Source organism: Elephas maximus, chromosome 5, assembly GCF_024166365.1.
Source record: "Elephas maximus indicus isolate mEleMax1 chromosome 5, mEleMax1 primary haplotype, whole genome shotgun sequence".
NCBI classification, from domain to species: domain Eukaryota; kingdom Metazoa; phylum Chordata; class Mammalia; order Proboscidea; family Elephantidae; genus Elephas; species Elephas maximus.
The window spans coordinates 149194224-149210839 of record NC_064823.1 but is presented as its reverse complement, the minus strand read 5'-3'; the positions used below and the strand labels follow the sequence as shown (position 1 = coordinate 149210839).

Genomic DNA, 16616 nt, shown 5'->3' with positions numbered 1-16616 from the left:
GCCACCAGGGACTCTGCCACATACATAGGAGGTGCTCAGTAGACATTGTTCAAATGTGAAGCTACTTTCAAGCAAACTGTCTTTTAAAACAAAGTGCACATTCACTATTACTAAAAGGCTAGCGTAATATTTCCTCTTAGGAATTTTAGTTTTTAAACAACATATAGTCTGAAAGGTTAATGTTCCTTCAAACTCCACTCCTGGAATTTCTGCTGTCGTTCCAATGGGATCTAAAGGTGTTTCAATATTCCATGCAAGTTGTTAATCAAAAAAGGTTACTAACATCACATGTCACATAACTGGGTGCTTAAAGGCTTACTTTCAAGTCAGCCAAAATTTTCCTCATACTTTTTTTTTAAAAAAATAACATACATATAAATAAAAATTACCTCCTCATAATCCTCCAAGGGGTCAAACTTCTTCTGTATAATTTTTCTGACAGTGTCTGGAAAAAAAAAAAAGGGCACAAAACAGTAGCAAGATTATTTTTTCAGCAAGAAACGTAACAAGCATGTTTAGAAAATAGAGGTCTACATATGCTCAATTATTGCACCTCTGTAGCTCAGTGGTTAAAAGGTCGGCAGTTCGAATCCACCAGGCGCTCCTTGGAAACCTGATGGGGCAGTTCTACTCTGTCCTATGGGGTTGCTATGAGTGGGAATCGACTCAATGGCAACGGGTTTGGTTTTTTGGTTTTTATATAGTATTCTTACCATTTCATTCCTATTTTTTAGTGTAGACGAGTAACTGAGGTAATGATGCTCTAGCCAGAAGCAAAGAAAGAAGGACAAATATTTCCTATGTGCTATTTCACAGCGGCGGAATTAGATGTTTGCCATGTTTAAGAGTTTTCCATTTCTCACAATACACCTTAATATTTATCAGCAAAGCACACACAGCTTCACTAATAATTTCTGATAAAGAGGTATGTTGAAATTGCTAAGTCTTAATTATTTGGAACCACCCATACAATTCATTTTTCAGTAATTCCACATTTCCATAATATTTTACACATGAGAGAATTCTTAAAATTAACCTAATTTGAGTTCCTGACATGGAAATGGCTCCCATCCTGCCCCCAAGCTGTGCATGAAAACACTGAAATGCCATGGGGACTGGGTTTTTCCATATGGATTCACTGCGGGCATTGTCACATTCTCACAGAGGTCTGTGCCAGAATGGTTACTAGCAATTTCTTATTCTGACCCATCAGTGCAGGAATGGTATAAGACATCTGAGGCCCAGACGGGGAAAGTGACTTGCCTAAAATCACACAGCGATAGGTGAGGAAGCCAGACTCCAGCCCAGGCCTTCCTTCTCCTGGTCCAGGTCCTTCCCACCACCCTCCACGTTGACTCTCATCCTAGGAATGAGCTTCTGAAATGCTAGGACTGTATCCATCACATCTGCAGAGTATTACTGGGGGGCAGGGAAACCCCACAGTGAACACTTTTTTGAAAGCAAAGAAGCTGGGATTTACATGCCAGGATATAAAGTAAGCCACTTCTCTACAGAGCTTTCTGGAAAACAACTTCCTGCATGTACAGAGCAGATACTTAAAGGGGGTCTCCAAAGATTATGTTGCAGGAACAGGGATTTTCAAACTGCTAGAACCCTGGGTGGTGCAAACTGTTGACATACCCAGCTACTGAAGGTTTGGGACCACCCAGAGGTGCCTCAGAAGAAGGGCCTGGTGATATACTTCCAAAAATATCAGCCATCAAAAAACATGGAAACTATGGTAGTTCCTCCAGGTTACCTCGGCTACTACCTAGAGGAGGGAGGGTAAGCCTGTCTAACTCACAGTTCTCCCCTTCAACCAGCCAGCTTTGCTTTGGTCTGTTTTATAGTTTAGACTTTGTTTAAAATTTCATTGATGAAGGAGTCCACCAGAAACCAACAAACAACCAGTTGTCAACAAGTCAATTCCGACTCATACCAACCCTGTAGGAGAGAGTAGAACTGCACACCGCCCGCCCCGCCCCCAGCCCCATAGAGTTTCCAAGGAGCACTTGGTGGATTTGAACTGCTGAACTTTTGGTTAGCAGCTGTAGCACTTAACCACTATGCCACTAGGGTTTCCACAGCTGGTTTAAAAAAAAAAAATGAAAATCATCCATTTGTTAAAAGAGATGTTTTGTTAGTTGTGGTTGAGTTGGCTCCAACTCGTGGTGACCTTATCACATGAACAGAACGAAACGTTGCCCTGTCCTGTGCCATCTTCACGATCATTGGTATGTTTGAGCCCATTGTTATGGTCATTGTGTCAGCACACAATCTGAAGTGTCCAAAGTTAGCAAACACTTTGGACATGTCATCAGGAAAGAGCAATCTTTACAAAAGGACATCATGTTTGGTATAGTTGCTGTTAGTTGCTGTCCAGTTGATTCTGACTCATGGTGACCCCACCAGTTGAACAGCTCCATGGGGTTTTCAAGGCCAGGCCTGTCTTCTGAGGTGCCTCTGGGTGAGTTCGAACCACCAACCTTTTGGCTAATAGCCAAACGCTTAATGGTGTGAACCACCCAAAAGAGGGAAAGCCTCAATGAGGTGGATGGACACAATAGCCACAACAATGGACTCAAATATGCCAATGATCCTAAAGATAGTGTAGGACCAGGCAATGTTTCCTTCTGTTACAGATAAGGCCGCCATGAGTCTGAGCTGACTCGACGACAACTAACAACAACACACAGTCCAACTTCAATCATCAGAGACAGGCTCCAGCTTTTTGTTTTCTGAGGGGAGAAAGGCTTCCTAACTCGTTCTCCCTCCCCTCCATTCCCCTGGACTGATGATGGTAACGATGTTGGTCTAGTGTAGGTCCACAATCCTCCAAACACAAGGCAAGAGACTGACTACGAAGCTAACACTTGAGAAATGATGCCAAAGAGGTCCTGGTGACATCATTTGAGTTCCACTCTAAATGGGGGTATTTTTCTACGGTACACTTGCTGAGGAGGTGGCAGGGATGCATAATCCCAAAGGTACAGAAAACAAGGGTGGCCTTTTCTGAAGCCCACACGGTCACCATTCTGAAGGTGCATCACTCAACAGAATGCAGCTGGCCACAACATGGGTCTGCGTCTCTCAATCAACCATTCTTACAGTGGTCCTTTCTCACTGTCGCCAGTGGGTGTGTCTCTGACAGTTCCCCAAATGTATATGGACTAATAGTAAACATCCCTGAATACAGGCATGCCTCATTTTATAGTGCCTTGCTTTCTTGCACTTCGCAGATGTTGCGTTTTTGACAAACCGAACGTTTGTGGAGATCCTGCGTCGTGCAAATCTATCAGCGCCATTTTTCCAACAGGGTTGTGCTCACTTCATGTCTCTGTTTCACATTTTGGTAATTCTCACAACATTTCAAACTTTTTCATTATTATATCTGTTAGGGTGATCTCTGATCAGTGATCTTTGATGTTGCTATTGTAATTGTTCTGGGGTGCCACAAACCAAGCCCCTATAAGATGCTGAACTTAACAGATAAACACTGTGTGTGTTCAGACTGCACCACTGACCAGCCATTCCCCTGTCTCTCTCCTTCTCCTCAGGGCTCCCTATTTACTGAAACATGACAGTACTGAAATTAGGCCAATTAATAACCCTACAACAGCCTCTAAGTGTTCAAGTGAAAGGAAGAGTTACACGTCTCTCACTTTAAATCAAAAGTTGGAAATGATTAAGCTTATTGAGGAAGGCATGTCAAAAGCCAAGATAGGATAAGAGCTAGGCCTCTTGCATCAAACAGTTAGCCAAGTTGTGAATGCAAAGGAAAAGTTCTTGAAGGAAATTAAAAGTGCTACTCCGGTGAATACATGAATGATAAGAATGCAAAACAGCCTTACTGCTGATAGGAAGAAAGTTTTAGTGGTCTGGATAGATCAAACCAGCCACAATATTCCCTTAAGCAAAAGCCGAATCCAGAGCAAGGCCCTAAGTCTCTTCAATTCTGTGAAGGTTGAGAGGGGTGAGGAAGCTGCAGAAGAAAAGTTTCAAGCTGGCAGGGGTTGGTTCATGAGGTTTAAGGGAAGACGCCATCTCCATAACATAAAGTGCAAGGTGAGGAAGCAAGTGATGACGTAGAAGTTGCAGCAGGTTCTCCACAAGATCTAAACCCGTCGCCGTCGAGTCAGTCCGACTCACAGAAGATCGAGCTGAGGTAACCGATGAAGGCGGCGACACTCAACAACAGAGTTTCAGTGTAGACGAAACAGCCTTATATTGGAAGAAGATGTCATCTAGGATTTGCACAGCTAGAGAGGAAAAGTCAATGCCTGGTTTCAAAGCTTTAAAGGACAGGCTGACTCTCTTGTTAGAGGCTAATGCAGCTGGTTGAAGCCAATGCTTATTCACCATTTCAAAAATCTTAGGGCCCTTAAGAATTATGCTAAATCACTCTGCCTGTGTTCTATAAATGGAGCAACAAAGCCTGGATGACAGCACGTCTGTTTGCAACATGGTTTACTGAATATTTTAAGCCCACTGTTGAGACCTACTGCTCAGAAAAAAATTCCTTTCAAAATATTACTGCTCCTTGACAAGGTATCTGGTCACTCAAGAGCTGTGATGGAGATGTGCAAGGAGATTAATGTTGTTTTCATGCCTGTTAACACAACATCCATTCTGCAGCCCATGGATCAAGGAGTAATTTTGACTTTCAAGTCTTGTTATTTAAGAAATACATTTCATAAGGCTATAGCTGCCATAGTTATTCCTCTGATGGATCTGGGCAAAGTAAAGTGAAAACCTTCTGGAAAGGTTTCCCCATTCTAGACACCATTAAGAACATTCATGACTCATGGGAGGAGGTCAAAACATCAACATTAACAAGAGTTTGGAAAAAGTTGATTCTGACCCTCATGGATGACTTTGAGTGGTTCAAAACCTCAGTGGAGGAGGTAACTGCAGAAGGAAATAGCAAGAGAACTAGAATGAGAAGGGGAGCCTGAAGATGTGACTGAATTGCTGCAATCTCATACTAAAACTTTAATGGGCAAGGAGTTGCTTCTTATGGATGAGCAAAGAAAGTGGCTTCTTGAGATGGAATCTACTCTTAGTGAAGGTGCTATGAACAATATTGAAGTGACAACAAAGAATTTAGAATATTACATAAACTTAGTTGATAAAGCAGCTAAGAGAGGATCTGAGAGGATTGACTTCAATTTTGAAAGAAATCCTACTGTGGGTAAAATGCTATCAAACGGCATTCCATGCTCCAGAGAAATCTTTCCTGAGAGGAAGAGTCATTCAATGTGGCAAACTTCACTGTGTCTTGTGTTAAGAAATTGCCACATCCATCCTAACCTCTAGCAACCACCACCCTGACCAGTCAGCAGCCATCAACATCGAGGCAAGACCTTCTACTGGCAAAAAAAATTACAACTCACTGAAGGCTCAGATAATGGTTAGTATTTTTTAGCAATGAAATATTTTTTAATTAAAATTTGTTTTTAGACATAATGCTACTGCACACTTAATAAACTACAGTATAGTGTAAACATAACTTTCATATGCACTGGGAAACTGAAAAAATTCGTGTGATTAGCTTTATTGTGATATTTGCTATTGCAATGGTATGAAACCGAGCCCACAGGACCTCCAAGGTATACCTGTACAAGCCTGTTATTGTTGTTGTTAGCTAACCGCAGAGTCAACCTCCAACTCATGGAAACCCCATTCACAACAGGATCAGACCACTGTAATTGATAGGGGTTTCACTGGCTGATTTTCAGAAGGAGATAGCTATCAACCAATGGAATAGAATTAAGAACCCAGATGTAAATCCATCCACCTATGGTCACCTGATCTTTGATGAGGGTCCAAAGTCTATTAAATGGGGAAAAGACAGTCTTTTTAATAAATGGTGCTGGCAAAACTGGATGTCCATCTACAAAGAAATGAAACAGGACCCATACCTCACACCATATACAAAAACTAACTCAAAATGGATAAAAGACCTAAATATAAAGCCAAAAACCATGAAGTTCATAGACGAAAAAATAGGATCAATGCTAGAGACCCTAACACATGGCATTAACAGGATACAAACCACAACCAACACACAACCTCCAGAGGATAAGCAAGATAGCTGGGGTCTTCTAAAAATTAAACACTTATGTTCATCAAAAGACTTTACCACAAGAATAAAAAGAGAACCTACAGACTGGGAAAAAATTTGGGGGTATTATAAGTCAGACAAAGGTCTAAACTCTAAAATCTACAAGAAAATCCAACACCTCTACAACAAAAAGACAAATAATCCAATTAGAAAATGGGCAAAGGAAATGAACAGACACTTCACCAAAGAAGACATTCAAGCAACCATCAGACACATGAGGAAATGCTCACGATCTCTAGCCATTAGAGAAACGCATATCAAAACCACACTGAGATATCATCTCACCCTGGCATTACTGTCACGAATCAATAAAACAGGAAATAACAAATGTTGGAGAGGCTTTGGGGAGATTGGAACTCTTACGCACTACTGGTGGGAATGCAAAGTGATACAACCATTTTGGAAAACGATGCGGTGCTTCCTTGGAAAGTTAGAAAATAGAAATACCATATGATCCAGCAATCCCACTCCTAGGAATATATCCTAGAGAAATAAGAGTCGTCACACAGATAGACATATGCACACCCATGTTCATTGCAGCATTGTTCACAATAGCAAAAAGATGGAAACAACCTAGATGCCCTTCAACAGATGAATGGATAAACAAACTGTGGTACATACACTCAATGGAGTATTACGCAATGATAAAGAACAACAATGAATTTGTGAAGCATTTCATAACATGGATGAATCTGGAAGACACTACGCTGAGTGAAAGAAGTCCATCACAAAAGGACAAATATCATATGTGATCACTATTGTAAAAAGTCACAAAAAGGTTTACATACAAAAAGAAAAAATCTTTGATGATTACAAGGAGGGGGAGGGGTGGGGATGGAAAAACACTTAATAGACAATAGGTAAGTAGGAAATTTGGTGAAGGGTAAGGCAGTACACAAGACTGGGGAAGCCAGCACAACCTGTACCAGGCAAGGTCATGGTATGGTAGCTCCATAGAAACATCCAAACTCCCTGAGGGACCGAACTGCTGGGCTGAGGGTGCTGGGGACCATGGTCTCATGGAACATCTAGCTCAACTGTCATAACATAATTTATAAAGAAAATGTTCTACATTCTACTTTGGTGAGTAGTGTCTGGGCTCTTAAAAGCCTGCGAGTGGTCATCGAGAATACTCCACTGGTCTCACCCCTTCAGGAGCAAGGAAGAATGAAGAAAACTAAAGATACAAGGGAAAGATTAGTTCAAAGGACTAATGGACCACATCTACCATGGAATTCACCAGACTGAAGCCAGTACAACTAGATGGTGCATGGTTACCACCACTGACTGCTCTGACAGGGATCACAATAGAGGGTCCCGGACAGAGCTGGAGAAAATGTAGAACAAAATTCTAACTCAAAAAGAAAGACCAGACTTGCCAGGCTGATAGAGACTGGAGAAACCCTGAGAGTGTGGCTCCAGGACATCCTTTCAGCACAGTAATGAGGTCACTCCTGAGGTTCACCCTTCAGCCAAAGACTGAACAGGCCCATGGAACAAAACAAGACTAAAGGGGTGCACCAGCCCTGGGTCAGGGACTGGAAGGCAGGAGAGAAACAAGAGAGCTGGTAATAGGGAACCCAGGGTTGAGAAGGGAAAGTGTTGACATGTCATGGGGTTGTTAACCAATGCCACAGAGCAATGTGTGTACTAACTCTTTGACGAGAAACTAGTTCATTCTGTAAACCTTTGTCTAAAGTACAAAAAAAAAAAAAAAAGAAGTAGATGGCCAGTCCTTTTTTCCTAGCCTTTCTTAGTCTGGAAACTCTGCTGACATCTGTTCAGCATCACAGTAACACACAAGTCTCCACTGACATGAGGTGCACTGGCCAGGAATTGAACCCAGGTCTCCAGCGTGGAAGGTGAGAATTCTACCACTGAACCACCACTGTCCTCAAATACAAACCTAAGGGGCCTTCTGTGGACAGTAAGGCTAAAGAAACAACTCTGTGAAAACTCAAGGTCTTCCTTTCTCTCTCTCTCTCTCTCGAACACACACACACACACTACACACACACAAACACACTACACACACACAAACATGAATCCCTAGGTCAGGGGACAACAGTTGCTGAAAGTCTTCCCTTCAGTTAAATGGGATTGTACCACTTCTTCTCACTACAATTTAACAGGATTACATCAGTGACAAATTTACTAAGCCAAAAAGCTATGTGGAAATAAGCAAATATCAGAGAACAGGGCAGCCTCAGAAAAACAGACTGCCCAGTTCTGAGCAGACAGCCCTATCGGAGTTTGCTGGAGAACCCTGGCCTCTTCCAAGTCCTTCTGGGAGCCTGGGGACCCTGGGTGTCCTAGGAATGGTCCTGGATATATCTGAAGATGCTACCCACTGGCAGCTGACCCCTGCCCTCTGGCTGCCAGCTGGCTCCTTCCCTCTGCCAAAGCCAATCCTTGCTGTGATGGTCAAAATCCCTAGCTAAGGACCCAAGACTTTGGAGCAGGGATGTTTTCCCTCCTCGTGGTTTAGGGCAGCGCTGTCCAGTAAAAACAAAATATGAGCCACATTTTTGTTGTTATTAGGTGCCATCAAGTCAGTTCCGACTCACAGTGACCCCTACGCTTAACAGAACAAAATGCTACCCAACCCTGGGCCATCCTTACAATCGTTGCTAAGTTCGAGCCCATCATTGCAGCCACTGTGTCAATCCATCTCTTTGAGGGTCTTCCTCTTTTTTGCTTACTCTCTACTTTACCAAGTATGATATCCTTCTCCAGGGACTGGTACCTCCTGATAACATGTCCAAAGTATTTGAGATGAAGTGATTTTAAATTTTCTTGTAACCACATTAAAAATGAAAAGACCTGCCCTGAGAAATCACAGTCTTATCCTGGTCTCTCTGAGGCTTCTACATGGAAATGATAATGACCAGCTAATCTGTCCTGAGCTGCCTAGAGGATCCGCTGAGACAGGGCCTCTAAAGCACTTAGCATTGGGCCAGACAACTCCAAGAGGCCGGCGAGTTCCTCCTGCCCTGGGCTTGGATGCTGTCTGGCTACCTTTCTCATGCAGCAATGCATTGTCCACTATACCAATTCCATACTCTTTTCTACAACATAATAGCTGCCTCTTAGTATATAAGAGTGGGAAGGAAACATTTAAGCTAGTAGATGAAGTTATTTTTATGGTAAAAGATTGTTTCTCAGCATCTGATCCCAGCACTGAGCCATGGGGGCCTCCAAAGAAGGACTTTGTGGTCCTCTTCAGAATGACAGTGACTTCAACCTCTCTTCACCGACCTTCTAGGCTTACAGCATTTTCCTACCTGGGAGTTACTTTCAATTTCAAGTGATAATGGAAATTAAAAAATGTAGCAGCAAGGGATTAATTCTGACCCCTTGTGTTACGCCATCAAGTTAGAAGGTAGGTTGGCTATGTTTCTTGTATTTTTACTTTGTGCGTGTGTGTGAGCACGTGTGTGTGTGTGTGTGTGTGTGATTTCTCTAGGAGTGTTTCATGACTGAAACCACATCAAGGAAGATGAAATAAGAAAAGGATCTTATGCTGGGTCCATATATAACAAGAACATTTTCCTTTCTTACTCAAAACTTCTCTTTGACTAAGATATTTTTGTTCCCTAATTGGCTTCTTGTAACACATACACAGGTTCTGGCCCAAGACAGGCAAAGGGAAATTCCCCCTCTGGAATGCTCTCTTGTAAAATGCATAGGCACCAGTAGTGCTAAATCAGGCCCACACAGTCCCTCTTTTGCCTCCGGTGGCTCCATTTTAAACGCACATGGGGCAAAGGTCCAGCGGATGGCCCTGTACTAAGGATGATTTCATCTGTTAACTTGTGAGTTAAACCCGCACTGATCAACGTGAAAGTTACTCTTCACACTGTTGCTGAAAGTATTCGTTTATTAAGTAGAACAAAACGATATTCAAGTTCAACTTAGGGGCTTACAGAAACGAGGTCTGCAAATGTTTAGCTTTATTACATTAAATATTAACAGAAACAACTGTAGCTGTTTCTTTCCAGGTACAAAAGAGTATCCTCTGGTGCTTAAAAATAAATTTGACAACTTGCCCTAGTCTAGACCAATTCCTGAGGGCAGAAGGGGAAGGCAGAAAACCAGGTGGGATGCCTGACAAACTCGGTTAAAACACAAATCCAGACAGTCAGTCCAAAGAGTTAACTCCTGGGTATGCTAAAGTCAAGAGGCACTTTGCCCTAAGAAAAATCTTCAGCATACCACCTGGTATATACTGTATTTTTATGCAAATAACACACAAGATTTCTTTTTTTTTTTTTTTTGCCAACCATGCCCTTATGCTTATGAAAATACTATATACCTCATGGGGGGGGGGGTGCGGTTTGCAAAAAAAAAAAAACTACACACTTTATTTGCATAAAAATACCATAAATATACTAGCATAAGAATGTTAGAGTCTTTCACTTCCACTTGAGGGGGAAAAAAGAAAGCCCTCTGGTACCACACATCCTTCCACACTCTGCCCCTGGAGTCCTTCAGCCTTGGGGTGCAAAATACGAGTGCTCACCAGCACCCAAGTGCCACCTCTCCTCCCAGGCCCACTGCTTGACTACACTCCCCAGCACCCTTGCTTTTAGGGGGGACAATGTCACTGTGATCAGGACAATGAAACATGGGCCTCCACGGCCTCTCACAAGCTCCTTCGTGCTTTCTCTCTTTACCCATCTCCAAGCCAAATACAGAGGATCCAGTGGAGAATTTTGAAGCTCAAAAGGATGGCGGAACCAGTAGTAACACAAGCCAGAGTCCCCAGATTTCCCACAACCCACCATCACCTGTGCATTGGACTGAGCAGTGAAAGATGAACATTTTTCACTAAGATTTGGGCTTGTTTGTTATGACAAATGGTGTTACTTACCCTAACTAAAACAAGTCTTGGACAATTAAGACCCTCAGCATTTTCTGGCTACGTACCTCCTCTGCCTGTAACCTATCCTGCAGTTTTGATCACACAAACATTAACTCACCTTTCTCAGGAGAGGGAATACACACACATAACACATGCAGGCAGAGCTTAGTGAAGTTAATAGTTCACTAAGCCTGTAGGTTTGTTGTACTACAGTGGCTGGCACGCTGCTGTGACACAGAAGCTATGCCACTGGTATTTCAAATATCAGCAGGTCGCCCACGGTGGACAAGCTTCAGTGGAGCTTTCAGACTAAGACATACTATGAAGAAATGCTTGGCAATCTACTCCCAAAAATTAGCCAGTGAAAATCTGAAGAATCACAACAAAACACTGTCCAGCTCACTTGCTTTGGAAGTGCCATCAGGAGAGATCAGTCACCCAAAGGAGGACATCATATTTGGTGAAGTAGAAGGCCAAAGAGGGCAAGGGATACCCTCAGTGAGATGGACTGGCACAATAGCCCCAATGACAAACTCAAACATGCTAGTGATTCTGAGGCTGATGAAAGATTGGGGAGTTTCTTTCTGTTGTACCTAAGGTCACCATAAGTGGGCCACGACCCAATGACCACTAACAAGAACATCAACTGAGATGTTAAAAGACATCTCCATTCAAAGTCCTGAATTTTTGCATTTGTAAAAGAAAATGCATGGAAAGGCACTGTTGCTGTTGTTGTTAGGTGCCATCAAGTTGGTTCTGACTCATATCAACCCTACGTACAACAGAACAAAACACTGTCCGCTCCTCTGTCATCCTCACAATTGCTGTTATGCTTAAGCCCATTGTTGCAGCCACTGTGTCAATCCACCTCGTTGAGGGTCTTCCTCTTTTCCGCTGACCCTGTACTCTGCCAAGCATGATGTCCTTCTCCAGGGACTGATCCCTCCTGACAACATGTCCAAAGTATGTGATATGTAGTCTGGCCACCCTTGCTTCTAAGCAGCATTCTGGTTGTACTTCTTTCAAGATGGATTTGTTCATTCTTTTGGCAGTCCATGGTATTAGAACCCATAAAACTCACTACAAAACACAGTGTAGTTCAGATAAAAGGCTATACCTACCTGCTTGTCATCCGTCACCTTCAGAACTTGGATAGTCATCCACAGGCCTGACCTATATGTCCATGAGCCTTTCAAAAGCTTCACCAACTGAATTTTCCTAATCTACAAAACTCATGTTCACAACCAGTTTAAACACTAGTTCAAGCATGTCTCTACCACCACGCTAATTAAGGAGAAAGCTCTCAATTGTTATTCCAGGAAATGTGCATCAGAGAGAGGTTAAGGCCAAACTGGCTTAAGATCTTGGTGCCACCTCCAAGTGGTGCATAAGCAAAATGGCCAGTAAGGTAGACTAGGAGCTCCAGGTCCAGGCCACTGTTTCTGGAGGAGAATGCAGATTTAGCTCAGGATACAGGGCCATTCAGTGAAAACACAAACATTTGTGGGGTTTGTGTGTGGCCATCAGCACTTCCTCCAGGGCACCCCGGTGGGAAGCATGTTGGATTACAAACGAAGTGAGCCCTGCAGTGGAGCCTTATCTTCCTTCATCAAGCTAGGCTTGCTCGGTTTTGTCTCTTGCTTTAGAACTTCCTGATTCAGGTTTCTAAAATGAAAACGGGTTTCCTTTCCTGAGAGGAAAGAAAAAAAAAAAAAAAAAAACATGGCACTAATTCAAACAAATTTAGAAATGCCTGGTTATTTGGACCGCTTTTACCAAGAAAGGAAATGTTTAAGGAGCCAATTCACTGCACAAAAATGAGACACTGAGTGAGAAAATCTACCTTGAATCAACACGAGAAAATCTACATTGGATCAACGTACTCGATGTGAACAGTTCTGGTAGACAACTGAAAAAGAAAAAGCAGGCAATCATGCTTTCGACATTTTGTTTTAACTGAAGGAATATAAATGTACACTCATTTGCCCATCACTAGGGAGAGGGATTGGAGCCCTGGTGGCACAGTGGTTAAGAGCTCACCTGCTAACTAAAAGGTCAGCAGTTCAAATCTACCAGCTGCTCCTTGGAAACCCTACGGGCAGTTCTACTCTGTCTTGTAGGGTCGCTATGAGTTGAAATCAACTCCACAGCAATGGGTTTAGGGAAACAGCTCGCTTTTCTCCAACTACGCTCTTCACTCTCACCCCCAGTTATTTGGGAATTGCTGCCCAAAGAAGATATTATTGCCAATGGGATGGTTACACCCCGTAGATACACAGAAATGCAACATATTTGAGCAGCCCTGCTACAGAGGAGGAAGATAAATTATCAATAATGACAGCTACTGTCAACCTGACAACTACTATCACCCACCCTTGGGTGGCACAAATGGTGAAGTACTGGGCTACTAGCCAAAAGGTTGGCAGTTCAAATCCTTCCACAGGCACCTCAGAAGAAAGTCTTGGTAACCTGCTCCAAAAGATCACAGCCATCGAAAACCTTATGGAGTGCAGTTCTACTCTGAAACACATGGTGTCACCATGAGTGAGAATCAACTCCACAGCAGCGGCAACTGGTTAAGGAGTTCGCTGGGCAGCACAAACGGATTATGCTCAGCTACCAACCAAAAGTTTGGCATTTTGAGTCCACTCAGTGGTACTGCAGAAGAAAAGCCTGGAGATGGACTTCTTTAAGATTACAGCCATTGAAAACCCTATGGAGCGGTTCTACTCTGACACACGTGGTGTCGTCGTGAGTCAGAGTCAACTCGACGGCAATAGGTTTGGTTTTTTTTTGGTTTGGTCAATCTGACCTCCCCTAATAAGCAAAAGGCAGCAACGGGGGGCCAATCAGTGCCAGGGCAGGTCATCACATGCCCCTTAGACTGTGAGGAGAGCAACTGATTTGAATGATGATACTTCCCCAGAAAAAACCCAAAGATGATTTAGGTTTGGTGTGCACTGAATTCAAAGGCAGGCAAATGAATGCCTTTTGAAAAGATTTCCATTGAAAATGACAGAGAAGTTTCTCACCTGAAAGGACCAGCGTCACTTCTCTTAAAAAAGCACTTTTCAACCCCACCTTCTAGAAGCTCTTTTTGGTGAAATGTGTTTGCTGTCCTTTGACACTAGGGATGAAGAAAGTCTGCTCACCTTTCACCAGTGTGGATGAGGCTAAGCCTATGATTTGGGGACCCAAACAATGTAACTGCCCTGGGTGGCACAAATAATTACACACTTCAGAAGAGAGACCTGGTGATCTGCTTCCAAAAGGCAAACAGCCTTGAAAAACCTACGGAGCCATTCTACTGTGCACCATGGGGTTGTTATGATCTAGAATTGACTCAACGAAGGCAACTAACAATCACAACAGGTCCAGGAAACACTGTTACCGGTGAGTCAATTCTGACTCACAGTGACCCTATAGGACAGAGTAGAACTGTCCCATAGGGTTTCCAAGGAGTGGCTGGTGGATTCAAACTGCCGACCTTTTGGTTAGCAGACTAGTTCTTAACCACTGTGCCACCAGGGCTCCAACAGGTTCAGAAGTTCACCAAATTCCTTGACTGAGCGTGTTTCCTTCTGCGTGGCCGACGTGAGTCTGTTTGATTTACTGAAACACCTCCATGACAGTCATTTAAAAATCACTTCATGTAGCATCTGCCCTATACTCTTCGTTTCACAGAGCACGTTCACTCCACCAATCAAATCCTCCCCTCAACGTGACTAAACTCCTCGGTCTGGTTTCTAATAAAAGCATTGCCGCTTCAGGCATTTAGAAGCGAAGCTGTGTTTACTAGAACTTATCGAATGTTATCCCCCTGCTTCCAAGTACAAACAATAAGTATTCCAGAGGGAGGACTCCCTTCCCTTTATTTAAAATACAGTTCCAGCTCCTTGGTGTGTTTTCCTCTTCACAGCAGCCATCCACACATGACTCAATGCCCCTCTCTGCCGTTAATTGTCTACAGCAGCGTCTCTCTGAGGGACTACACATGCTGTTGTTCCCCAGAATCAACTTGCTGTCCCAGTAAAGAGCTCCGGGAAAACCCTGCACCAGTAGCTATTCTTGGGAAAACATCTGGGACCATTCTGGCCTTCTGGCTCCCTGCCGGCCATGTGTCCATGCCAATCTACGGGCTGTGATTTTATTTCACCTTTACACAGTGTTCAGCAGATCCAAGCTTGTTACTGGGCAGGTCTGCTCTTAAATTATCTCCAACTCGTTTGGAGGGAGCAGGTGCTCAGGGCGCACAGCCATCACGGAGAAGGCAGACATCTTTCTGAAGCTGCGGTTCAGATCAGGGCTCAGGACTGACTCACCTCCCTAATGATGGTGGCGGCTGGGCAGGAGTCGCTGGGGTGTAAGGGGCCTGGCCCCCCATATTCCTGCCATTAGTGAATCCAGGAAAGCGGGGGCCAGGGGGCACAGTTAAAATATTTGCTGGACTCCTGTGGTATTTGGTTTGTTTCCTCTCATAAGACATTCCTGAAAAGTGTAATTTCAGTAATCACGTAGTAAGTGTTTGCTATTGTAACTGTTAAAGAATGCTGGTTGTGTGTAACGGTTAAGTGGTCAGCTGCTAATGGAAATGTTGGTGGTTGGAGCCCACTCAGCCTAGAAAACCCTATGGGGCAGTTCTACTCTGTCACATGGGGTAGCTATGAGTTGGAATCAACTTGATGGCGCCGAACAACAACGACATGATAGCTCTTAAGATGAAAAGAGATGACAGCTGTAGCCCACCCAGCACAGTGACTGAACACCATGTTGCTGTTGTTGGTAGGTGCCATCAAGTCAGTTCTGACTCACAGTGACCGCATGTACAACAGAACGAAACATTGCCCAGTCCTGCGCCATCCTCACAATCGTTATTATGCTCGAACCCATTGTTGCAGCCACTATGTCAATCCATTTCATTGAGGGTCTTCCACTTTTTCAATGACCTTCTGCTTTACCAAGCATAGTGTCCTTCTCTAGGAATTAGTTCCTCCTGACAACATGTCCAAAGCGTGTGAGATGAAGTCTCACCATCCTTGTTTCTAAGGAGCATTCTGGTTGTACTTCTTCCAAGACACATTTGCTTGTTCTTCCAGCAGTCCATGGTATATTCAATATTCTTCCCAACACTGTAATTCAAAGACATCAATTCTTCTTCAGTCTTCCTTACTCATTACCCAGCTTTCGCCTGCATATGAGGCAACTGAAAACATCATGGCTTGGGTCATGCACACCATAGTTCTCAAAGTGACATCTCCGCTTTTTAACACTAAAAAGAGGTCTTATGCAGCCCATTTGCCCAATGCAATATGTTATGTCATTTGATTTCTTGACTGCTGTTCCCATGGGCATTGATTGTGGAACCAAGTAAAATGAAATCCTTGACAACTTCAATCTCTTCTCCATTTATCGTGATGTTGCTTATTGGTCCAGTTGTGAGGATTTTTGTTTTCTTTATGTTGAGGTGCAATCCATACTGAAGGCTGCGGTCTTTGATCTTCATCAGTAAGTGCTTCAAGTCCTCTTCACTTTCAGCAAGCAAGGTTGTGTCATCTGCATACTGCAGGTTGTTAATGAGTCTTCCTCCAATCCTGACGCCCCTTTCTTCTTCATATAGTCCAACTTCTC

The 16616-nt window shown here is 43.4% G+C and overlaps 1 protein-coding gene across 5 annotated transcripts in view; it reads right to left on the bottom strand.

Moving 5' to 3' along the window:
- The window catches only part of PROM1 (prominin 1), a 117591-nt gene that overhangs the window by 81786 nt on the left and 19189 nt on the right, over window positions 1-16616 (bottom strand). For 4 of the 5 annotated variants that reach the window (XM_049886459.1, XM_049886458.1, XM_049886461.1 and 1 more), the window contains exon 3: window positions 390-445. In XM_049886459.1, coding sequence (XP_049742416.1) covers window positions 390-445 — 56 coding nt within the window. Of the gene's footprint in view, window positions 1-389; window positions 446-12831; window positions 12898-16616 lie in introns of all 5 variants that reach the window. The other variant, XM_049886462.1, reaches the window with a different exon arrangement.